The sequence below is a fragment of the Elephantulus edwardii genome, unplaced genomic scaffold, assembly GCF_000299155.1.
Source record: "Elephantulus edwardii isolate Elephantulus edwardi_28Jun2011 unplaced genomic scaffold, EleEdw1.0 scaffold00140, whole genome shotgun sequence".
NCBI classification, from domain to species: Eukaryota; Metazoa; Chordata; class Mammalia; order Macroscelidea; family Macroscelididae; genus Elephantulus; species Elephantulus edwardii.
This window is the reverse complement of record NW_006399890.1, coordinates 3,996,755-4,022,630: the sequence shown is the minus strand read 5'-3', so window position 1 is coordinate 4,022,630 and position 25,876 is coordinate 3,996,755. Positions and strand designations below refer to the sequence as shown.

Below are 25,876 nucleotides of genomic sequence, written 5' to 3'. Positions count from 1 at the left end.
ACCCCTTCTAAACCCAGCCTGGACTTCTGGCAGTTCTCTGCTGATGTGCTGTTCCAGTCGTTTTTGGATAATCTTCAGTAAAATCTTGTTTGCATGTGAAATCAGTGAGGTTGTTCTATAGTTTCCACACTCTGTTGGGTCACCATTCTTTGGGATAGGAACAAATATAGATCTCTTCCAATCAGTTAGCCAAATCACCTGTCGGATAGGAACTTAAATTCATGAGTCTGTTGCATTTTGGAATTCGTATTATATAATTAAGCTGTTTATTTAGTGGGAGCAAAATACCTTGAAATTGCCTTCTTGCATATCTAGTACTCATTTTACTCATGTACTAGTAAGTTTTTTCATTTTAGTCAAATTGAGGTTTAATAAAATTATGCCATGTAGATGACAGATGATTAATGGTGTTTAATTTTTTTCCCCCTTAGATACATCCATAAAGTTCCCGGAAGAAACTTCCTGCCGGAAAAACTGAAAGAGCAGTATTTATAACACTGGACATTCTGGATAATTTGTTAAAATGGCAGAAAATACTGAAAATAGTAAAAATGTAGATGTAAGGCCTAAAACTACTCGGAGTAGAAGTGCTGACAGAAAGGATGGTTATGTTTGGAGTGGAAAGAAGTTATCTTGGTCAAAAAAGGGTGAGAGTTGTTCGGATGCTGAAACAGTGGATGCAATAGAAGAAACAGAAGTCCCTTTAAGGAGCCAAGAAAGGAAGCACAGCTGTTCCTCCATTGAACTGGACTTAGATCATTCCTGTGGGCATAGATTTTTAGGCCGATCTCTTAAACAAAAACTACAGGATGCAGTGGGGCAGTGTTTCCCAATAAAGAATTGTAGTAGTCGGCACTCTTCAGGACTTTCATCGAAAAGAAAAATTCATATCAGTGAACTCATGTTAGATAAGTGTCCTTTTCCACCTCGATCAGATTTAGCTTTTAGGTGGCATTTTATTAAACGACACACTGCTCCTATAAATCCCAAATCAGATGATTGGGTAAGCACTGACTTGTCTCAGAGTGAAATGAGGGATGGTCCACTAAAACGAAGGAACATGGAAGAAGACGTAAATGGTTTCTCACATACTAGTGTTCAGCCCTGTGTCGTAACTACCAACAATGCTTCATGCAGAGGTGATCCTGTGACTGGCTCAGTGATAAACCTTGTTTCCAATAATAGTATTGAAGACAGTGATATGGATTCAGGTGATGAAATTATAACACTTTGCACAAGTTCCAGAAAAAGAAACAAACCCAAATGGGAACTGGATGATGAAATCCTGCAGTTGGAAACACCTCCAAAGTACCACACCCAGATTGATTATGTCCACTGTCTTGTACCAGATCTCCTTCAAATCAATAACAACCCATGTTACTGGGGAGTAATGGATAAATATGCAGCCGAAGCTCTATTAGAAGGAAAACCAGAGGGAACCTTTTTACTTCGAGACTCAGCACAAGAAGACTACTTATTCTCTGTTAGTTTTAGGCGCTATAGTCGCTCTCTTCATGCTAGAATTGAGCAATGGAATCACAACTTTAGCTTTGATGCACATGATCCTTGTGTCTTCCATTCTCCTGACATTACTGGGCTCCTAGAACATTATAAGGACCCAAGCGCCTGTATGTTCTTTGAGCCACTTTTATCCACTCCTTTAATTCGGACTTTCCCCTTTTCCTTGCAACATATATGCAGAACAGTTATTTGTAACTGTACAACCTATGATGGTATTGATGCCCTCCCAATTCCTTCTTCTATGAAATTGTATCTGAAAGAATATCACTATAAATCAAAGGTTAGAGTACTCAGGATTGATGCACCAGACCAGCAGTGCTAAGAAAAGGGTAGAAAAATCTGATTATCTGTTTGCATTCGAATATTTTACAGCACTTACTCTGCCAATTTTATTTTTACCACAAGGGCAGTTGGAATCCAAAAATAGCTTCTGCCCCAAATCTTACTTCCAGATCAGTTTATGTTTTTTTATGGTACATTAATTGTTTATAGTTCTACACTAGGATTAGTGAATATTTTTGATCAGATGTTTAGGGGGTTTTTAATCATAAATTGTGCATTCTTTTTTCTTGTAATTTTTACATGATACAGGTATATTTAAAATTTAGTAGATAATGCAAGCATGGTTGAACATTTTGTTTTTCATACTTTAAAAAGACTTCTATATATTTCCTATATGTAAAATGTTTTGTTAACTACATCACTGGTATTCCTAGACATAAAATAATAATTTACCCATCCCATATTTTTTTTTTTTTTTTTTTAAATAACACCTAAAGTTTATTAGATGACAGCACACACAGGAAACGCAATAGTCGAGGAGCCTACTATCCGTTCCCAAAGGGATCATCCTAAGAATTGAGACCCAAGAGGCAAACCCCGGCAAAGGCCTGGTCTGCTGGCGTGTCGCTCGCGGTTAAAAGGGCTGCCTGCAGCGGGCTGGGGCCCCAGTTATGCGCAAACTCATGCTCTTGCGCAGCAGCGTAACCCCCGGCACCACGGGGAGGCGCGCCGGGGGCCCATCCCATATTTAATGAATTGTTTTAAAATCCATCAGTAAAGCTAAGTGTGTGATAATTCACAGTTCATACTAAATGTAGTTTTATAATTCTCTAATAGACATGTTAAAGGTAGCAAGATGGTTTAAAATCTTAATTTTATGTGTTTATTTAAACCTTAAAGCAGTATTAAATTTGGCTGATTGTTTCGTGAGAATCAAATGACACTTTAGAGCTACAGTTATTCTTCTTTTTCAGTGAGACAGGGTCATTTATTATTTTTTTAATAGGTCTTGCAACCTGAAAAGAGTTAAGCTATCTTCAAAACAAATGGAAGCTTTAGAAAGAATAACTCTAATAGTAACTAGTAGTTACTAAGGAAACTATGGGGCTTTCTGTACTTGCTTATGAAATGTTGTTTCTACTTAGCCCTTTTATAGAAATTCTAAACCTCCTAGTTTGAAGAGATTCCATAGTTTATAAACAGCCATAAATTTCCACTACTAACCAAAGATTACTAAGTAATTTGTCACTATTTTAAATTAAATATTCAAGAATTAAACATGAGTATAACATTCAGGAAACTTAAAATTATTTTTTATTTCCAAGTTTTAAATCATTCCTATCTTCAGAATTAGATCTTAATATGGCCTCAAAAAAAAAAGGAAAACTATTTGACAGAAACTATATAGTTTCTGCCATACCAAATAATACCGGGCAATAAGGGTAATAGGTTAAATTTACTATCCCAAAACATGAAGCATTTCTAGAAACAACATTAGCCCACTATATCTAATAAAGGTCATCGGAATGATATTTTATCTCTTTCGTGTGTGTGTGTGTGTGTGTGTGTGTGTATTGATAGACTTGTTTTTCAGACTACACAGCAGAACAAAACCCCATTGATTACATTCTTTGAGTTGTTCAATCATTTGTACTCTCTCGTTCAGAATTATTCCCCTTCTCTCTTAACATAAACTCAGTATTGCTTAAACTTCTTAAGTTTTCAATTTTCCTTTTTAAAGAATAGATGAGTGCTAAATCTATTTTGCTCATACACTTCAGCAGTTGCCCAACTTTTCTGGTCATAATCTGTCTCCTGCTTGGTACAAATTGGCATTTTTAATACAGTAATTTCTTGATGCTGGCTTAGCTGTTATTAGGAAGGTGCTTTTAGTTGAATCAAAGAAATTTTATTTAGAAAACTCTTAACAGAATGATGTTTCTTTATCCTCATGCCCTATGTTGAAATAGCATTTTGTTTTGTAGTTCTGCTGTTTACATAAAGATGACCTTTTATCATTAATACCTTTACAATTTTAGCCGTTAGTATAAAATTAAGGATGAAAAATCTGTTACCATACCTTTTAGCATTTTTTTACCTCAGTGATCTCAAGATTGTTAATCTGAATGAGGGATAGCTATTAAAATGACATCTTTTGGGGCTGGCAGGGTAGGCAAAAATGACATGTTTTACTGATGAGGCCCAGAATATCCTAACACCATTGTCAAGTAATAGCTCTTCTAAAGGTGATACTTATCTTCCACAAAGGTAGAAAAGTCTTACACTACCTCATCTTTATTTTGCCACTTTGTAGCTCACTGAGAAACTTACTTTATTAACCAGTGTATTAATCTAAATAGCCACCTTTGATGAAAGAAATAAAATTAGTAGTATAATAAGATTATCCATGATTATAATTTTTTATCAGAATTTGATAAGATGACTTTCTGTTTCTGTGAAACAATTATTATTTTAGATACTTTTCTTTTAAAAATAACTTTCTATTAGTACAGAAAAATCCTAAGGGAAGACTAACTAATGAATATTGTGTTAAAGGGTAGTTTTATAAAGAAAAATAAATATAATTATGTTGTCTTTTATAATACTAAAAAAATTAGTGTTTATATGAAAGTCAAGATCTAAGTAGCTTTTCATATAATTCTAACTGCTTGTTGTGATATGTTTTCTCTTGTTTTCTTCCCTTTTTTAAAACTAAGATATTAATAATTCATTTTCAAAATACTGCCATATATGTAGCTTTGAAGTAGATCTAATTAATGAGGGCAAGGAAGGGACATATTTACTCTTGAGGTGGTTTGTATTTTCCTTTGTTAAAATGGTAAGAAATGTGGCAAGTAGAAATGTAAAGACTTGAGAAGGGAATCTTTTACCATGGAAGGGAAATAAGAGTAAAAATTATAAAATATTACAGGGTTGGAAGTTAGAAAGGCTAACCCCTTTCTCTGTAGTGATACCCTGGATATCTGAAAAGTGTAAATTCCAAGGTGGAGAAAGCATTCAGCTTGGTGGAAATGTGTAGAGCTTATTGGCAAGATGACAAAGCTAAAAGAAACAAGATCAAATATTAAAATTGAGAATCAAGGCATTACCTCTGGGGAAAACCTTGACAGTGAAGGGGAACTACTTCATCGCTAATAGCTTGTCTGGACCAGACACTTAACTGTGCTTTGGGAATCATCCTGCTCTAATCAGGAAGTAAACTTGACTTTTCTATTTCTCTCCAAAGCTTTTTAGACATATTGTCTCACCCCCTTTTTCTAAGCTCTAACATCCTGACTAATACTCTGATTTCTTAAATAATGCTGAATGGATTTTTTTTTTTTTTGGTTCCTTGATCTTTTTTATATGACAAGTTATATGTGATCTGTCTGTACAACCTACCATTCACATAAATAATTCATAGAGGGAATGCTTTAATTCAAAAGAAGACCTAATAGGAAGAAGATTAAAGGAAGCTTTTAGTCAGCCAATGGCTAGATTTATTGATTTGGTGATCAGACCTGTTCTCTTTCCTGAATTTCAGCTAATGGGTAACTGTGGTCAAAGAATGGCTTTCAGTTAAAGTGTTGTCTTATAAATAATATAAAGGATGCCTTAGTAATTATAAATCCTTTAAAAAGTAGAACAAATGTGACAAATCGGATTCCTATCATACAAATTCATTTCTTTTTATAAGAAAAACAGAACTATTATCACTTATTCATGAGCCAAAGCCATTAAGAAGACAAATCAAGTTATCAGCTTCCTGCCTCTCCAGTTCATTTTATAGATCCACATAATGGAGGACTTCCTTCCTATGAAACAAAAAACTTGAGGTCTAACTACCTTATAAGTATACACTTAACTTTTCACTGGGGGGAAGAAAAATTTAGGTCAGTTTTAACTATAATAAAAAGTATAATGAGCAACACATATTTTAGTAGACCATGTTTCACAGGAAAGTAAACTTTTAATTGTAAGATTTATTCTTGGCAAGAAAACGGAAAATTACATGTATAGCCTGCGTTATTTAATGCCAAAAATGAATTAAATGTTTTAAGTCAAATTCTTTCTATTTTAATGAAAACTCTACTATATTTGTTTTACCATCAGTTTTAAACACTCCTTATTTCTGAAGAAAGAACAAAAAGCACAAAGGGTTGGGTTTTGTTTTTTCTTTTTTAAACATCCTATTAGAAATACTGAGCAATGCTACAAGGGTCTATTCTAGTAAATTAAAAATACTGGTCACAAAATGGAGTTAACTTTCAGTAGAAATGTAGATTAATAGATAAAACTCAGTGGAAAGGGACCTATTCCAGCAAAGCCAAAGTATTTTGATTCACTTTCTAGTTTTGAATAGAACTACTGACTCCTAAATTCTTCTTTGCCTTAATTTCCTAATAGATAAAATATAGGTTAGTCACTTATCTCTCTGAAAGTTAACTCTGAAAGTTAAAAGGTGACTCTTAGAACATACTTGAAAGTAAATGCTGTACAGATGTTAAGTACTAATATGACGATAGGATTTTTTTAAATATCTCCTTACTGTACCCTGCAGAATCACATTAACTTTTAGTCTGCAATGGTCTTTTTGGCTTGATTTGACAATAGAAACTACAAATTTGAATTTATGCGTTAAACTGCAGTTAAATGAACAGTTGCAGTTTCCTCATACTTGAAAAAGTCTATAAAATTGGTTTTTGTCTAACTTACTTTAAATGTTGATTAGACTTACTGGAAATCAAATCTGAGCTTTGTGATTTGAGAGCCATAGTGTAAAACTCAAGTTGTCTACTCAAATCATGCTGACTTTGCTAGAGTTGGATAAAACTGTTAGCCAAGTTTGAGCTTGAAAATGTACTTAAATTTGCAGAGTTTAAGTAGCATCATCACAAAACTGTTGTTTTTCAGGCTTGTATGACTTCTTACCCCCCAAAAAAGTAGACTTTTGTATTTTCATCTGTAATCCTGAAGTTCAAAGTTTCTGCTTTGAATATGAGTTCAAATAAAATAATTTGAATACAATTTCTTCTTAATTAAAACATCATATATAAAATTCAATGTTGTATTTTTCTTTTAAAGCTTGGGATTTGAGTCTGGGAAATAGAAATTGAAATATCTCATCCATAGCCACTGGTGAGAGTCAGCGTCCAGAGCCATCAGGGGCTTTAAGCTCATTGCCCACTGCTGTGGTGTGGACAGCTGAAACCCAGGCCCCGACAGGCACCTGGGGGGGGGGGGGAACCCAGACTCTACTTCATGCTCTGCTGGAGAAGGAGGGACAGTCTCCTGTACCAGTCAGATCCAATTTGATGGTACGCACGCGCGCACACACTTTTTCTTCTTTTTTTTAAAAAAAAACTACATCAGCCATCACGGCCCTCTGCCCGGGGCAGGCTGCCCTCGGCCCCCGACCCGGGGTGAGCCGTCGCGGCCCCCTGCCTGGGGCAGGCTGCCCTCGGCCCCCGGCCCAGGGTGGGCTGCGCTCAGCCTTCTGCCAGGCGAGCCATTGTGGCCTTCTGCCCGGGGCGGGCTACGCTTGGCCCCTGGCTCGGGGCTAACCGTCGTGGCCCTCAGGAGCAAGAAGGCAAGCAGCTGTAACCCAAGACCACCAGTAAGGTGATAAAGTGTTCTCCCTTCCCCCCTTTATATCTACGCCCCTGTTCAGCATGAAGAAGCCAGAGAGTTGGCATCCAATTCCCAAATCAATAAGACAGTTGGTTTAATTACTATTGGAAAATGCTTGTCATTCCTCTGTAGCATCTGGACCCTCATCATTTCCTTCACCTGCTCCCCCAACCGACTAAACTGTGCAGCTCTGCAACTGCATCCTGGCCCATCCTCACCCTTCTGCCCCCAACCCTCACCTCCTTGTACCCCCAATATGTTTTTCCCAATTAAAAAAAAGAAATTGAAATATCTGTCCTCAAAATATACAATACACAAATCCTTTTTGTTTCTAGTGTGTCACTTTTTATCTTAGAAGTTGATGCCAAGATGTGGTTAGAAGTGCAAAAGCTTATTGAAGGAAATACCTAGAAAGGCAAAGAATGTGGGAAAGGCCACAGGGTAGGTGGGACACTTTTGGATGGGAGAGAATTGGGTAGAGTCAGGTTCAGACTGTAGTGTGGTTCTGATTCTGAAAAGCCAGACCAAGTTCTTACACATTGCCTGTAGTGAATGAAGTCTGTTTAGGGCAAGAATGCTTGGCTTTAGAACCCTCAGTCAGAGAAAGTGGGGTGGAGAGTGTGTGAGTGAGATTTTTTACAAACTCTAACCTTAGGAGTTCAGAGCAGAACTTTGGTCGCTAGAGTTTCCTTTAAGAGCTCGCCTGGCCTTTCCTTTTGGGCATCTCTAGGTGTGTGTGGCCAGCCTTTCAATTAGTAGCTAAATTGCTTAACCATTAGTGCCATCCGGGGACTTAAATAAAGGCCGAAAGTGGTACTGCCTGTTACTAAAACACTTTCAAAGTCTTGCACATTCACTACTAAGGTAGGTTGTTCATTTGGTATGATTCATTCACATTGTGGCATGTAGACCACAGAGCCTTAAGCCTTGTGCTTTACCCGAAACTTTTCACTTGGTTTCAGGGACTGATATTATTGCTCGTATTTCAGTACAAGAATGCTCCCAGAGGTAAATATTTTAAGTCTCCGTCTTGCCACTAACAAGCTACACAAATCACCAAAATGATGTGAGTGTACTGATTACTTGTTCTGTATTTAATGTGAAACTAAAAAACTAGCTATTGGACTAAAAACTCAGAACACTTAGTGACTAGATAATCCAGATCTTAATAATTTGCAGTCCATATAAATTATAGCTTCATTTTTACATTTCTAACCTGCAGGTTCTTACAGACTGGGACCGTGTGTTGATTTCTTTTGAGTGTGGTAGAGGAACATTTTATTGGTTAGGAAATATGTGGGAAGATAACCGTTTAGTTAATACTGATTTATCACGACGTTTGCAAATGTTTTTGCCCTATCTTTTAAACAAACAAATGCAGTGAAATTAGAACTACTTAAAGCTAACCTTCCAGCTGGTTTTCTGAGGCTGTTACCACACAGTTTGTTGTGGATCACAAACTAATCACAACAAACTGGCTGACTTGAGAAAAATAGGAATCCCAGAATATTATTATGCTTATGCATACTGTACATATGCAACCTATTCTTGAACCAGGAGGCAGTCATCAGAACAGAACGAGAAGACTCTACATGGTTCAAAATCAGAAAGTGTGTATGTACATCAGGGATGCGTCATATCTCCATACCTTTTCAATCTATATGCAGAACAGATTCTCTGAGATGCTGGGCTTTTAAGAGGATGAATGTGGCATCAGGATTGGAGGAAAACTCAACCTGCAGTTACGCGGATGACACAACCTTGCTGCTGCAACTGAGGAGAGCCTGAGGCATTTGCTGCAGAAGGCCAAGGACTGTAGCCTTCAGTATGGATTGAAGCTCAACATCAAGAAAACAAAAGATTTTTCACCACTGGTCCAAGTGGCAGCATAACAGATGGTGAAAACATTGAGATTGTTAACACCTTAGCTTTCTTGGCTCCACAGTCAACACTCTTGGTACCAGCAGCCAGGAAATCAAAAGAATTAGATTGGGAAACTCGGCTGTTAGGGACCTGTCCAGAGTACTAAAAAGCAGTGATGTGAGTCGAAACTAAGGTGCACCTGATTCAGGCCATGGTCTTCACAATTATGTTTTATGCATCAGAAAGCTGGACAATGAATGACCAGGGATGATAGATGGGGAATTGATGCCTCTGAGTTACAGTGCCAGAGTATTGAATATACCACGGGCTGCTAGGAGAACAAACAAGTTTGTCCTGGGGAGGGTGAGACCAGGCTGCTCCTTGGAGGCAAGGATTCTGAAGCTCTATCTGACATACTTTGGACATGTTGCAAAGAAGGGCCGGTCCTTGGAGAGGAACATCATGCTTGGGAGGGTGGAGGAACAGTTCAAGAGAGGAAGCCCCTCGAGCTGCATGGACTGGGATAATGGGGGTAGTTGTGTCAGAGACAAAAAGCTTGGCAGAGGATAGTGTAGAGTTCAGAGCTTTTGTACGTAAGGTGGGCGGTCGCTGTGAGTCTCAAGCGATGGCACGTAACAATCACAAAGGAAGAGGTGCCCATCTTTTCCCCCCTTGGAGTCGCTGGTGGATTCGAACTGCTGGACTGGCTTGGCCTTTGGGATAGCTGTACAAGTCCTTACTGACCAAGCCACCAGAGCCCTTTTAATCTTTTGTTCTGTGTTCCGTTGAGGAACTCCTAGCCCAGCTTCAAGCGAGTTTTCTTTCTCTGAAACCATGTCCCTTTGCACTGGCTGTGCAACGTCTTGCCGCCACACCAGAGCTCCCCCGAATTTAAGGCAAGGATGTCTGGATTCCTGGGCCATAAACCTATCTAGGCTGTTTGGAAGCTTGGCTGTAGAAACAGCGCAGAGGAAGGAATCCAAGATTTGTCAGCCCTCATTCAAGGCAACCAAGTAGCAATTCCGCCAGAATTTCACTGGACATAACTCCAGGACGGACGCTAGAGGGAGTCCCAGTGACGCCATGGGGCGCGCGCGGCCGGCGGGAGGGGAGGAGGGCGGGGCGGGGCGGCGCGAGGCGGGAGGTGCTTCCTGTTCCGGCGCCAGGAGGAGCCGCGCGCTGCTGGTGCTGGTGCTGTCGCTGCTGCAGTCGTCAGTTGGGCTGCGCTCTGCTCTTCGGCGCCCAGTTCCTTTGGCCCCATCGTCGCCTCTAGGCCTTACTGCGGCCTCACTGCTCACCAGGTAAGGCTGCTCTAACACTTGTGAGGGTCGGAGCGGATAGCAGGGCAGCTTGGGGTGAGGGGCTGGCGGGCGCGCCCGAGCGGGAGGCGGGCGTCGTAACGGAGGTGCCTTGAGTCACCTCCAGTTCTTGGACGATGGTTTTCTCAAGTCACCCGGTGCGGGTTGCCCCCAGGGCCTAAGGGATCCGAGGATGGTGACGTCACGCCGGCGGGTTCTCCATGTTTGACGTCAGAGCTTGGAAACGGGGGGGGGGGAGCAGGCCCGGCCCCTCCCCCGCTCCCACCCCCACTCGCAGGCGCGACCCGCTACATGACCGGTTCGCTCTGGCTGATCCCGGATTCCCTTTGTTCGTCTGGTCCCGCAGGGCTGCGGGCCTCCTTGGCCTTGACACTCTCAAATCCTTCTGAAAATTTCTTCTGAAAAGCCAGAGAAGGGCCTACTTTCGCGTCTTAGCGGGATCTGATGTGCTTGTGACAATGTTGTGGGTATTGATCACTCTAAAGGAGTTGCTAAAGAATCTCTTAGATGAATTTCGGTGACAAGAGATCCAGAGTTCGTAAGCTGCATCGTATAGTTTATTATTAATTGAAAATTTACCTTGAAAACCAAGAATAGTTCTTAAAATAGATGAAAGAATTCCAGCGTTGTATCATCAAACTAGCTTCACTTTATTGAAGATTCGTTTTCTACATAATTGCTATTAGAGAAAAAGACACTTGCCCACCACATAAAGGTTTGTTTTGAAAACAAATCGTCATTACAGGCAAAGGTAGCCGGCAGAAGTTGTTCAGTCTTTGACCCCCCCACCCCACACCAAGTAAAGAGAGACAGTCTCTTTGCAACTGGTGTTTCTGAATCCCCCTCAATCAAAAACTTTAGAATTGAGTTGCTTCTTACTGAAATGTTCTTTTTCCTTTCTCTGGGGAGAACCGTAATACCTGCCCCTAGTCTCCTAAATTCCGCTCTGTTGGGTTTTTCAGTTGCAGTTTTTAGAAAGACAGCATGGTGCACTGATCAACGCCCTCTCACAGGCCTAGCTGACAACCTGTTAATCCAGCATTAGTTAGTGCTTAGTTAGTTAGTTGTGCAGCAGTGGGTGGGATTAATCAAAACTATATACAGAGCTTCAAGTCCCTTTTGCCACCATACAAATTTTGCGTCAAACTTGGCCAGCTTCTTTCATTTCTGAGGTTTTTAGATTGAGGGCTGAAGAGCAGAGTTTGTGGACCTACCGTTGTGGCTTTATAAACTTTTGAGTTTCTGCTATGTGTCCAGCAGGAACAAAGATTTATTTACTTAATAAATAGTAATAGTAAATCTTGGCAGTGGATACTGTTTATAAATTTTTTTAATGTATTTTTTTCCCCCTTGGTTTGGATGTGAAGAGCTGCCGTCTTCTCCAGTGAAGACAAGCAAATTTGGTATTTGTGCTCACCTACTATTTTCCAAACATTTATAGGCACTTGATTTCAGAGTCTCGTTTAGCTTTACGGAGTTATGGTTTAAAGTCTGTAGGGCATTTCCAAAATGCTTATCCAAAAGCAGCACCAGTTCAGATTCACCAATGTAAAAAAGATGGGTAGTCTCCCATGTGATTTAAGCCTCCAGAAACCTGCTGGAAAGCCAGCTATGAGTTGTTTCCCACTGGATAGCAGTGAGAGTTTCACATAACCCTTCACAACACTATTGGTATGTTAACAGTCAAAGTGAAGTTCATCAGGTGAGCAAGCTGTCCTTTCAATGGCTGAAGAGGATTCACACACTGTCTCACCATCTCTCTGCAAAGATTTGCCTATCCCTTGCCTCTCTGCTTGTACCTTACAGGTTTTGGGTGGCTTATTTCCCAGCTGTGACACAGACTCCTCTCTTTCTATAATTCCCATCCCACCATTTTCTAGCCCTAGCTGCTCTTTTGTCATCTGTACTACAAAGGCAGCACTCTTTGGAATCCATTTCTGATAGCTCTTCCTTAATTCCTTTAGGAGTCATGTACCTCACAGGAACTTTTCATTCCTTCAGGAATTAAGTACCTCAGAGCAGGTTCTCCCGTATTAACCTCCAAAGGTGCTTACCCCAGGTAGTGTAGTTGGTGTTTAGTGGTAGTTTTCCACTAGACTGATCTTTAAGGATTTATTCCATGAAATACTATTCATCTACCCTAAAGCCCAACACACTGGCATGTATATTTCAGTAGCATCTAAATTGTTTGGTGCTTTCTGGTCAATTCATTCGTATAATGACTGTATGAAGAGGGTTTCCAAAGCAGTTAGCCTTATCTTTCTCGCCCACAGTAACTAGGTGCTTTGAACTGCCAGTGTTTAGGTTAGCAGTTGAGAGCTTTTCCAAGGTCTCCTTGGTATCAAAATTGTTGAGTGCCATCAAGTTAACTAAATCTCCTAGTGACACTGTGAACAATAGGTCAAAACCTTGTCCTTAAACTTCAGCATTCTCACAAAATAAGTGTACAAATTTTTAAAAATTTATTTTGGAACTAAAATTTGTAAAGAGAATGAAAATGTTTTAAAAACTTTAAAATGTCAATTCTTTTAAGTTGCTCAGATTTTTTAAAAACACTCAAATAAACTAGTATTGAAAAATGGATATACTCTTAATTCAGAATTTCTATTTTCAGTATTACGTTTCCATCATCTTTCTCCAGTATGGAATAAATCAGCACAAAAATCCTGACAGCCTTTCATTTATCCTCATATCATTAAACGGGTTCTTACTTAGAGATTATAAAACAATACCTTTAATGACCTATTTGGTAGGTAATTATAATTCTCTTAGAGATGAGAATAATCTCATTAAATGACTTCTCTGTCAAAAGACAAAAAGGATGAGTGAGCAGACTTCATAATCATGCAGTCCCAAATTCTTTTCATCACATAAAGTTTTAAATAGTCCTCTGTTTGTCAGGCCCACTATTTGTCAAACCCACTGCAATTGAGTGGATTCCAACTTTGTGAACCTCCATGGGTTTTGAAGGCTATAAATTTTTACAGAAGCATACCACCTCTTTTTTCCTCAGAGCAACTGGTGGACTTTTGGTTGGCAACTTGGGTTGACAGTACAATTCCCCTACCAAGTAGGCCACCAGAGCTCCCTTCTTTGTCAGTACTCACTGTTATTTGTTGAGTTAAGCCTCATGATAATTCTTTATTCTGAAAGCCACCCAAGTTGCAGAAATGTTACATTTTGCTTTTCTAGTGTATGACAAAATTTTGTGAACTTATCTTTAGAAAGTCGAATCATTTTTTAAATAATTCATAAATTCTATGTTAAAATATTAGTGGAAAGTTTGGAAGTACCTTTTTCCAGAAGACAAAAATGAGAATCTATATTGTAAATGGTTTTATTTCTTAGGAGCTCATGGTTATAATATCATCACCATAATTGGTATAGAACAGATATTTTTAGAAAATAAAAATACGTTTACAATTTTAAACTTTTTTTTAAACATTGGTGGTGTTTTTACCTTTTTAAAAATATATGCATCCCTCAAAGAGCAAACTGGAAGACTTCCATTTGAACTTCAACACTTGATTCTAGAGCTAGAGAACACGTCACTTCACAACAATGTTGTGGAACAGGACATGGCCTCTTTCTAATTCCTTCCATCAGGTCTTCAAGATTTAAATCATAAAGTTCCTTGTTTCCTGGGATTTAATTTTGAACTTTAATTTTGTGGGTCAGTTTAACTTAAAAAACAGAATAGTTTACATTTTTATATGTTCACATCTTTATATGAAGAGGAAAAACAATCTGATTGTCTTAGATACTGACTTTTCTTTGCAGAAATACAGTGGGTTTTGGTGGTGGGTTTTTTTTTAAACTCGCAAAATAGAAATCTCTCTAGAGCTAAATATAGTAATAAATAGAAACTTAATATAATTTTTTTTCACTGTCAAATTAAGAGTGAGAATCACACTTAAACAATTAAAACCCTTTTCAGAGAGTTGGGAAAACAAGTAGTAGTCACTATTTATCACTAGTTAATATTTTTAGTAGTTGGAGAAGAGCAAGAGAATCTACCTGGAAAACCCAGAGAATTAACTGAGAAACTTCTAAGAATGAAATAATTTCATAATTTGACTGCTTTTAAAAGAAATATATTAAATATTTTAAGACTTTTCCCATAAGTAAGTAACCAACTAGAAAATACAACGAAAAGCTTATTTACAACCAGAAAAAAAAAAGATTAGAAATCTGTCAGAAAAAATACATAGGACCCCCCCCCCACCTTTTTTTTTTAAAGGAAAAAACTCAAGTCTCTGAGTGATAAGAATTTTAGAAATTGCAAAGTCATACCTATTCTTGAATGAGGAAATTGATACTTTAAAATATCAGGTATTGTCCCCTAAATTAATGTGTAAATGTGATATAATTCCAATTGTTGCTGTTGTTGTGTGCCATTGATTCTTAAATGACCCATAGCCGACCCTCCAGCCGGTTTTCAGAGGTAGCAAATGAAAGGAAGATTGCTTACCATTATCCCACAGATCAGCTGGTAGGTTCAAACTAAATGCTTTTAGGATTACAGCACAGCTTTAAACCACTAGACCACCAGAGCCCCCATACAATTCCAGTTAGAACCTGTTTAATGTTTATAAAATAGTCTGGGGAAAAGAAACCCAAGTATTCATGAAGATTTAAGAAGGAAACATTAAACTTTGAGTAACATAACTTACTAAAATTTGAATGGTACTTAAATATAAATACTTAAAATAGAGTAAATCCGTGTAAGAGTCAAGTCCACAATAATTAATGGAGATTGAAGGAAACTCTAGCCAGGATACTAAACTAGCATTATTAGCTCTGCAACCTTAATTTACTAAGCTTGCTTTTTTCCAGCTGTAAGCTGAGAATGAAAATAAAATTTGCTGTATAGAGCTTGGGACGAGTGTTAGGTGATAGACTTAAAAGTATTGAATATGGTACCTGTTGCATAAAAGTATTGAATATGGTACCTGTTGCATAAAAATGCTTGAAAAACTTGTCATTATTAACAATATAATGTTAAAAGTAACTTTTCAAATACATTGAGAAAAGAGATTGTTTTGTAATTGTTTAAGAGAAGAATGAAAATATAAGCAAAACAAATCATAAAAACACTGTAAGAAAGCATTCATGATGACTTTAAAAAAACCAAACACAAAACTATTAATTTTGGGGAAAATCAAAGCTAAACCCATTAATGAGTCTGACTCATTACATCCCTGTAGGACAGAGTAAAACTTTAAAGCCCAAGAGGTTTTCCAAGGTTATAATTTTTATGGTAGCAAACAGCCACGTACTTTACTTATCCAGGCTGCTGCCATAGTTCCTTTTGAGTGGGAAGAAATACAGCACAGAAATTAAGAGTCCATTTGTAAAGGCTGATAAATTTGATTGCATGGTATTAAAGATTGATAAATAAAAAGAAATGCAGAAAAACATTTGTTTCATACAAGACAGACCTTGCAAAGCAATGAGGAGGAGGAAAATACACAGCTGAGTAAGGGCAAGAGAAAGATGGGCAGTCTCCTCCATTGTGATTAAACTGCTTCTGAAAACCTGCTGGAGGGTCAACTGTGGGTCTGTTCTGACTCATTGGTACACAACAGCTAAGTGATAAATTAGGCAACGTGCATACCATCTCATTCCAATCCTGGGAAGACAACAAGCAGAGTCAGTCAGGAAGTGATTGCTATAGGCCATGTGTGAGGAGTCGAAGGGAAAAACGTGAGTAAACTTTTGGGCTTTATCTTGTTTAGAGTAGTCAGATGGTCAAAGCTCATTTACTTAAAGACTGAAGATCCTTGTATTTTATTGGATGTTAATTAAACTTCAGTAAAAGGATTAGAAAAAGTGGTAAAATGACAGAGCACACACATAGAAGGTATAAATGGGACACAATATAAAAAGATGTCCTATCTTTCACACAATTAATGAAATGCAACTTAAAAATGAAACCAGTTGATTTTGACTCAGCAGCTCTCCATCAGATTTTGAATGCCGTAATTCTTTAAGGGAGGGAACTGCCTATTTTTCTCCCAAGGAATGGCTAGTGGGCTCATGCTGCTGGCCTCAACAGCACAACATGCATGTAATACACACCACCACCCAGGGACTACAAAGTAACATAATGGCAGCAGTAGATCATATTGAAAGAGATTTCTAATAAGATCTAGTGGCAAAGATGTAGGAAATAAGATGTGAACTTTTTAGAGGACAGTCTTTTTATTAGATGAATTTAAATAATATTACCAGTTGACTGTGTTCTAATCCTTTGTTCCCCATGACAGTCTCAATACTGAGCAAACATTAAAGTGTTTGGAGATGTTTACAGTGTCATTGTTCAAAACAAGCCAGAATACAAACAACTTAAACTGCCACCAAGATGAGGTTATAAACTAAATTATGAATCATTTTTACATAATGTGAATTTGATAGAGTTATATGAATCATAATGGACCTTTTCCTGTGAAAAGAAAATTGTATTACATAAAATGATTGATTTCTACTTACGTAAAAATGTATACATAGAAGCTCTTTAAGACACTATTTAAGAAATGTTAACACTGATTTTGAAATAGTATTTTTCTTTCATTCTTTTAGGAAAATGTCTGATGAATTTTCGGTAAGTTGATGCATTTATCCTTGATAAATTTTCTGTGTTTCGTTGACTGTGCAAGGGCACTTTTAACTGTGGATCAAAATAAGTTGTGGCTAACCTTGAGGAAAATGGGAATCTCAAAGCACTTAATCGTGCTTATACAAAACCTATATTTGGACCAAGAAGCAGTTTAGAACAGAGCAAGGAAACTGCATGGTTCAAAATCAGGAGTGTGTCATGGATGCATCGGCTCCTGTACCTTTTCAGTCTGGATACAGAACAGGTCATTTGGGAAGCAGGGCTTTATGAAGAGGAGTGTGGCATCAGGATTGGAGGAAGATTCATTTACAATCTATGATATGCAGGTGACAAAAACAACCTTGCTTGCTGAAACTGAGGAGGACCAGAAGCACTTGCTTCAAAAGGTTAAGAACTGTAGTCTTCAGTATAGATTGAAGCTCAACATCAAGAAAACAAAGATTTTAGCCTCTGGGCCCATTGACAACACTAAATTAGATGGAGAAGAGATTGAGGTGGTTAACAATTACAGCTTGCCAGATCCACAGTCAACACTCTTAACACCAGCAATCAGGAAATCAAAAGACAAATTGCATTGGGAAAATTTGCTGTCATGGACCTCTCCAGAGTGCTAAATAGCAGTGATGTCAGTCTAGATACAGAGGTGTGCCTAATCCAGGTCATGGTCTTCTCAGTTACTTTTTATGTTTCAGAGAGTTGGACAGTGACTAAGGATAACAGAAGAAGAATACATGCCCTCGAGTTGTGATTCTGGAGAAGAGTCTTGAACATAACATGGACAGCCAAGAAGGCAAATAAGTGTCTGGGAGAGGGTGAAACCAAGTCTTTTCCTTGGAAGCTAGGATTTTGAGGCTCTGCTTCACTTAGGGCATGTGTCCAGGAGAGAGCAGTCCTTGTAGAAGGACGTCATACTCGGAAGGGTGGACAGACAGCACAAGAGAGGGGACCTAGGATGAGATGGATTGATAAAGTAACTGGAGTAATGGGGATTGGTGTGTCAGAGTTAGTCAAACTGGCTCAGAATAGGGCAGAGTTCAGAGCTGCTGTTGCAAGCGACTCAGTGGCACTTAAAACAATAACATACTATGACAGATTTTGAAGCAGGAGCCTCCGGAAACTCTTAGGGACTTTGATAAATGTCTATCATTGTAGAGGGGCTTCAGGCCTTTTGTTCATAGGGTCGCTATGAGTCATGCTCAACTTGAGGGCAATCAACAAGAAGAAGGAAAAATCCTGTTGTCCTGTGTGCTGTATAACCCTTTTATAATTTAAAAGGGGTGGTTTTTCTAGTTTCTCTTAAAATTTTGACATTGTATTTTGGTAGGTTATTTGACTTCTATGTTTCAACAATTTCACTTTTGAGATGCTGCTATCTGAGTGTATAATCATGTTTGACATTAACCTGCCCTCATGTAAGATATACCTATTTTGTATTCCAGTTGGCAGATGCGCTACCTGAACACTCTCCTGCCAAAACCTCTGCTGTTAGCAATACAAAACCTGGTCAACCTCCTCAAGGCTGGCCAAGTACCAACCCTTGGAATAACCCAAGTGCTCCACCTTCTGTGCCATCTGGACTCCCACCAAGTGCAACACCTTCCACTGTGCCTTTTGGACCTGCGCCAACAGGAATGTATCCCTCTGTGCCTCCCTCTGGACCACCTCCAGGACCCCCAGCACCCTTTCCTCCATCTGGACCATCATGCCTTCCACCTGGTGGTCCTTACCCAGCCCCAACTGTGCCAGGCCCTGGCCCCACAGGGCCATATCCTACACCAAATATGCCCTTTCCAGAGCTTCCTAGATCCTATGGTGCACCCACGGATCCAGCTGCAGCAGGTCCTTTAGGTCCATGGGGATCCATGTCTTCTGGACCATGGGCACCAGGAATGGGAGGGCAGTATACTCCCAATATGCCATATCCTTCTCCAGGGCCATATTCTGCTCCTCCTCCTCCCCAAGCTCCAGGGGCTGCACCACCTGTTCCATGGGGCACTGTTCCACCAGGTGCTTGGGGGCCCCCAGCACCATACCCTGCCCCTGCAGGATCATATCCCACACCAGGACTCTATCCCACTCCCAACAATCCTTTTCAAGTGCCTTCAGGACCTTCTGGTGCTCCACCAATGCCTGGTGGCCCTCATGTGAGTGTTTTCATTTATTATTTACTATGTAGTTAATTGTCACATCTTGTTGAAGGAGATTCTCGAGAAGATGGTTTAAAACAGTGGGCTTCAGCCTGTTGGAGCTCATAATGTATAACAGCATGGGATAGGGCAAGGTTCCGGTCTTTACATAGGGTTGTTATGGGTTGTAGTTGACTCAACAGCACATAACAACTGTTTTTCCATAAGCACATCTGAAAAATTGTTTCTTAGTTTTAGATGTGTATATAGAAAGCTTAACTTGTGGAAAGGATGTGTACATAGAAGTCAATTTTAGAAATTAAGGGAAAACATTTAAGACGATAAAAGCTCTTTATCCTGATACTAGAAATAGACCATATCCCCAAAGATCTTTAAAGATTTTATAATCTAGTAACTAATGTCTTCAATGGCATCACTTAACTCTTGAGATGCATTTTATTGGACTTTTATTCCCTCCTCCTGCCCCCGTTTCTTGGTATGTTTTTAGAGAATCCAAGGTAACTTAGAGTATATTATCTTCTCTTTCAGGCAGCTATCATATTGTTTCTTAGCCAAGATTTTGTTATAACTTTAGTATCATTGAGCTCATGGTTATAATACTATTTTCAGTTAAATGTAATACTGTATGCTTTGTCCCAGTGTGGTGTAAGCAGAGTTTAAGTTCTAAACTCCACAGAGAGAACGCTTATACAAAATTCATTAATCAGATTGTCCATTATATTGATTAGGTATTCACCTCAGCTATCAACCAAAAAAAACCCCTCAATATTGTAAATGTCCCAGAACTCATCACCCTTTCTTTATTTTGATTTCTTGTTCTCAGATCCACTAAAATAATTTTGTTGTAGTATATATGCAAGATAATTATTAATGGGGTGACTTGCTATTTGGATTTATTATTAAGCAGTAAATTTCTTTTAAGACACAGGAGTTCATAGACTCAGTTTATAAAACGTAGAAATTAATATTGTTTCTTTTTATTTTTCTGTTGCAGTCTTACCATTAAGTTAACAATGGACGAAGAGATGATGACGTTTTTGCTTTTTGAAGTACACATGCACATGAATGCATATATAAAAATTGCTGGTTTCACTGTTCTTAGAAGGGCATTCATGAAAGAACAACTCTTGCACCTCTCAGAGAAGATATCTCTCTTGTACTCAGATGTACAATTGGAACAATCATAAAAGCATAAATCATTCAAATGTGATTTTTATTTGGTTTCCTTGGAAAGCTAAAGTGATTTAAGTATATTGAATAACTCTTTGATAGAATTTGTATAAAACAAAGCTACACTTTAAAATCTAATGATGTGGATTAATGTTGGACTCTGCAATTTTATTGGCATGTTATTTCAAGTCTTTTTTATAATTACTTTTCCCCTAAATAAACACTTTTAAAAATAATCACATTGCCATAATTAAGACAAATGATGCCTCCAAACATTTTGAGCCGCTCCTTCCATAGAATAAACAACCCTGACCCTCTTACTGTTATATTTTGGATATGTGTTTAAAATGATCAGTAATTACTATCAGTTGGTAAGCTCATTAGCTAGCCAATGTCCATTTTTATCCTTGAGCATTGATTAGTCAAACTTAATTGTGTTCCACCTAATCTGCTTTCTTTTTTTGCTACATGGGTCATAAAACTATAATACCCACCATTTAGACAAATGGCCTTTTTAAAAAAGGAAAGGTTTTTTTGGGGGCAATATGTTTGTGTGAATTAGTCTCAAAAGATAACTTTTTTTTTATTAGTTTACAATAAATGATAAGATGTCTATATTGTTTTGAGATTAATTCAAGGAGGGAAATCATTCTTTGTTTTGAACCTTAAACTAGAAGCAGCCCTGGGAGCTGCATCATAGCAACAAGTAATTTGCATTCCCACCGAACCTGAGGCTCTTTTTCTGCCGAGACCATTCCCTGTAGTCCCCTTCCCTTAGTTCTTTAGAAAGAGCACGTCTTTTGTTCTGGTGAGGTAAACGACACACTCTAGGGCTCTATCGTAAACGTACAGCATTTATGTTTAGAGAACTTTAAGTTGCACATAAGGCTTTTCACAGTGTACAAGTGAAAATGAAAATACGTACTTGGCTTTCAGAGTCTGGTTACACCATAGTATTTTCTGGATCTGTTTGTAAAGTACTTAAGGCTAACAGTTCAGTTCTGTATCTTTTGACAGGTAAATAAGTGGAATTAGTGCCATCCTTGAAATAATCACCCTTCACCTTATTTTAACATCTACAAATAATAAAAAATTGTCAAAGTTCTATGAGTTTAAAGCAGAATGACTATGTTCCTTAAATCCTGTTTATAACTGTCAAAATTACAAGCTTTTTGGCACCTTACCTTTAATCAGATAGATTTGGAATAAATGTGTTTGACCATAGAACTGACCTTGTTACTTGTTAAATAACATTTAAAAACATTGACTGTATCCATTGTTTATATGTGTTGTGGATTGACTGGACTAGTATTAGAGAAATTGTTGATGGAGCACAATTTTGCATAGAAATATTTAATAGTTTCTCCTACAACTAAATGTCAGAATGCCAAAAGCTGCCTGTTTAAAGGTTTGAGAGTTACTGCCTTCCAAGAAAACAAGATTTTGAAGAATACAGTGTTTAACTTTATCTTACTTTAAATAGGTGACAAATTTTAAGCTCTCAAAATTAGAGTAGAAACAGACTTGTTTATTTATGTTCAGGTTGGGAATATTGTTAGGCAACATTTAATGATGTAGTGATACCTGGTTTTCTTTCAGTTCCTTGAAAGGCAGCATTTGCAACTCCTCCTAGAATCTGTTATCAGTATAGCCTCAAATCAGACAATTTTAGGAAATGTTACAAATTACCTATATTACAGTGTCAGTTAACTGCAGGGATAAGATGATAGAGTGAGATGGCTGCTGAGAGGTCTTATTGGTTACTACAATTGCCCACATTGGGATAAGTTATGACTTTAGGCTTTTAAGTGGAGTATTCATTGTGACACTAGAGAGGGTATAGTTTACCTATAAAAAGAGGTGGCAAATTTGGGATCAATAATTGTTAATGAAGGAAGGTTCTCACCCTCATCTCAAATATCTCATAAATTGTTCTCTGGGGCAAAAATGTTCTAAAGGACTTAACAGGACCATGAACACATTAAAGATTGCTACTAATAACTGTTGATAACTCATTGATTGCCTGGTGTGCCGTACACAGTACTGCAATTTTAACTCTCAGCTTTGAAAGATTTTCTAACCAGAAGTTGAGTTTTTTTTTAGCAAGGTATGAATGAAAAAAAGATCATATAGTTTGCTATTACACTCTTATTTCTGTAGAATTCTATTTCTCCAGTTGAAAATCTCGGGTTTTATGGATACTCTAGGCTAAAAAAATACCTTTGTGTTTAGGATGGAGTTAAGGCAGATATTGGTAGAAAATAAGTGTCTCAGATGCACTTTTCCATCACCACCCCCCCTTTTTTAATTCATTCACTGCATCTCCCTTTTTTTTTTTTATTAAGAATGTTTTTGAAATAAGTTGTGCTAGGCTGCAACTGATTAGACTACACTGAATTTGGTTTATGGAAAAGATTGCTTGTTATTAGTATATTTGTTCCTAGGAGAACACATACAGTCTGGTATTTGGGCTTTAGAGCAAGTAATTTTTAAAATTAGTGGAGATAATTGAGAATATTTAAGGGATAGTATGTCTTTGATTTTGAATTAAAGTCTAGAAGGTTTAACCCCAAAATCACAGTGAAAGATTTCTTAAATAGAATACAGGGTATAATATATAGACATTAAGTCTTCCTTCACACAAAGTTTTTTTTTTTTAAATGAAATGCTCATTAAAGTGTTTAAAAGAACCATGGCTGCTTTTCTGTACATCACCAGCCCTATATCTGATTAGGCCATTTATAGCTCTGATCCCCAACCCTGTTTTTGTATTTGGGGTGGTGGTGTTTTGTTTTGTTTTTGTTTTTCAAATAATTGTGATTATTCATGAATAGCCAATAATTACCATTTCAATCTGGGTCGCCTTTATCAGTGTTTTCAGTAGTGGAGGGCAGAATAAGGGATGAATGTTTGACCTTGGTAATTCACTACCACAATAGACTATCAATATTTGCTAGGAAAACTGTCAGTTGTTAACCATATTTTAACTTGCCTCTAGTACTCAGTTGAACAGATTTTGAGAATATTTATATTGATAAACAGCTGTACTCAAAATATGGTGCCTGATTTCACTATCAGTTGCCAACACTTGTAAATTATTTTATGCCTTCTCACCTTGAGAGCTGGCTTTATGAAATGCCGGTTTTTAAACCTTGGGAGCTAAATGTTAAGCACAGACTTTCTAGTGTTTAAAAAGCATAAGCCTAAATTAAGATGAATCACAATGCTGTACTATGCATAGAAAGTGGTGGGTGGCTTTCAGGGAAGACTAATCTTAATAAAGCAATACTTAGTAGTAGGATAGAAACTGTTCTTTTTGTTTGCAGAATTCCAAGTAATTGCCAAGTAAAATAAAAATTGCCAATAAAGTAGTCAGTATTAAAGAAATGCCATAAAACCTCTGGTTTTAGAAAGCATCCTAAACATCATAAGCATCATTCAACAGACATTTAAATACCCTTATTCTGGGTGCTTTGCCAGATGAAAGAGGTGCAGTGTGATGAACGAGAAACCTCAGCCCTTGAGAGGCTGTCTAGGACTGGCTTCACCCAATTCATTTTCTATAGATAAACATAGTTTAATACTGCTGGTGGGAATTTTGGGCATCTTAAAGGGCAAAGTCCAGTGTACCTTTTTCTCCCCCCGTCTTTAAAAGTGTAATGTTTAGTTCAGTAATAGGCTGAACAGTTCAGGTGTTCAGTCTTAGGCTCGTTTTCCTCCTAGTTTTTCAACTAGCTGAAGGCACCATCACTGCCTGTCACTGATTATAGCAAGATGATTGTGTTGCCATTAAGTAAACTTACTACGTGCTCTCTGTAAAGATTTTTCTTGAAATTGTGATTTTTTTATTGACTTTAATGTATGTAATTGTCTATGCATTTTAAGTTAAACTGCCTAAAATGTGATTTGAGACATATACATTTGTATTACGAACTGTAAGCAATCTGAGATGTTAGATTTTATCACCTGCTGCTGTATTTGTAAACAAAGACAAATGTTGCTTTAAGAAGTACTTATAATTAGGAATACTCTATGGATGTGATACTTGATATTTTTTAAGATAAATGTGTTTGCTTTTGTGTATTATATACGAAAGCTTTTTTGTGGTGTTTTTCGTCTGGTTTTCATTTGTTTTAATGTGTTTTCATGGCTGTGCCATATTCTGTTCATAAGGTCTCATTCTAGGCTTCCCAGAGCAAATTTGCAGTGTGAGATGGGGAACATACACCTGTGATGCCTCTCAAGCAAGTCATTTACATTCATTAAGACATTTTAAATAAGCTGCTTCAAAACAATGCCCCTGCGTGAACCCTCAGCACCTCATCCTTTGTAACATTTTTCTGTGCTCTTCAAAATGGTCCTTTGAATTAGATTATCTGTACATTAAAAAGCCTGCCTTTTATGCCATCATCAAGCTCATGTATGAAAAGTAGTTCCATTCTAGCCACACTTGTACACAATGAGAGCCAGTCATGTTACTAAACTCAGAAGTTTGCCATTTCCACGGGTTTGCTAAACCACCTCAGTTGTGAAAGGGGCTATGAAAGAGTAATAGTCTGTGTTACATTCCACTTTAGAAATGTACATGTTTTGCCACATACAGGACAAAATGCAGTTAAAATTTTAACTTCTGATACTCCATAATTCCTAAAACATTTAAAATGAATCTTTGAGGTAGTAGACTTACAGAGCCAAGGCTAGATTTTCTAGTGTACAATGACATTTGGCAAAGCCTTTTTTGAGCTGTCTGATGGCAAGCAAAAATCCACCAGTACTAACATTTTCATCACCAATCCTTCTGTAACATCACTAAAGCAAAGTAGTTGAGTGCTGTCAAGTTGTAGGTGACTCAGTGACCCTGTGAATGAAAGACCTGAAAACTAACTTTCATCCTTTCTCCAGGTTCATAGGGTTTCCAGAGGCAAGCTATTTCGGAAGTGGATGCACCTCCTGCTTCCAAGCTTGTTTTAATGGGGAGCTTCACCAAACACTGTCCACCATGGGTAACCATTATCACCTTTGACACATCAGTGTCACAGTATTCAGCTTCACAGCAACCACGAGTTATCTGTATGGCAAGTGGACAGACCAAGGCTATACAACCTAGAAGTATGTTTAACTAAAAACAGGCCTGAGGGCAGCGGATTAAAAGTCACTCACCTTTGGCTCGGTAGCATCATGTTCTGTCCACTAGGTTGTTGTTGTTATGTGCCGTCGAGTCGTTTCTGACTCATAGCGACCCTATGCACAACAGCTCTAAACCTGCTCTATCCTGCGCCAACCGCACTGCCTCTGACACACCCATCCCAATTACCCCAGTCACC

The 25,876-nt window shown here is 38.0% G+C and overlaps 2 protein-coding genes across 2 annotated transcripts; both read left to right on the top strand.

Moving 5' to 3' along the window:
• Positions 1-323: 323 nt before the first annotated feature.
• SOCS4 (suppressor of cytokine signaling 4) lies at positions 324-2,058 on the top strand. Its single transcript, XM_006894341.1, has one exon. The coding sequence runs from the start codon at positions 524-526 to the stop codon at positions 1,841-1,843; it is 1,320 nt and encodes a 439-aa protein (XP_006894403.1). The 5' UTR covers positions 324-523; the 3' UTR covers positions 1,844-2,058.
• Positions 2,059-10,449: 8,391 nt separating this feature from the next.
• MAPK1IP1L (mitogen-activated protein kinase 1 interacting protein 1-like) lies at positions 10,450-20,388 on the top strand. The gene is made up of 4 exons (XM_006894340.1): positions 10,450-10,598; positions 17,199-17,220; positions 18,675-19,379; positions 20,377-20,388. Exons 2-4 carry the CDS (start codon positions 17,203-17,205, stop codon positions 20,386-20,388), a joined length of 735 nt encoding a protein of 244 aa, XP_006894402.1. The 5' UTR covers positions 10,450-10,598; positions 17,199-17,202.
• The last annotated feature ends 5,488 nt before the right edge of the window (positions 20,389-25,876 follow it).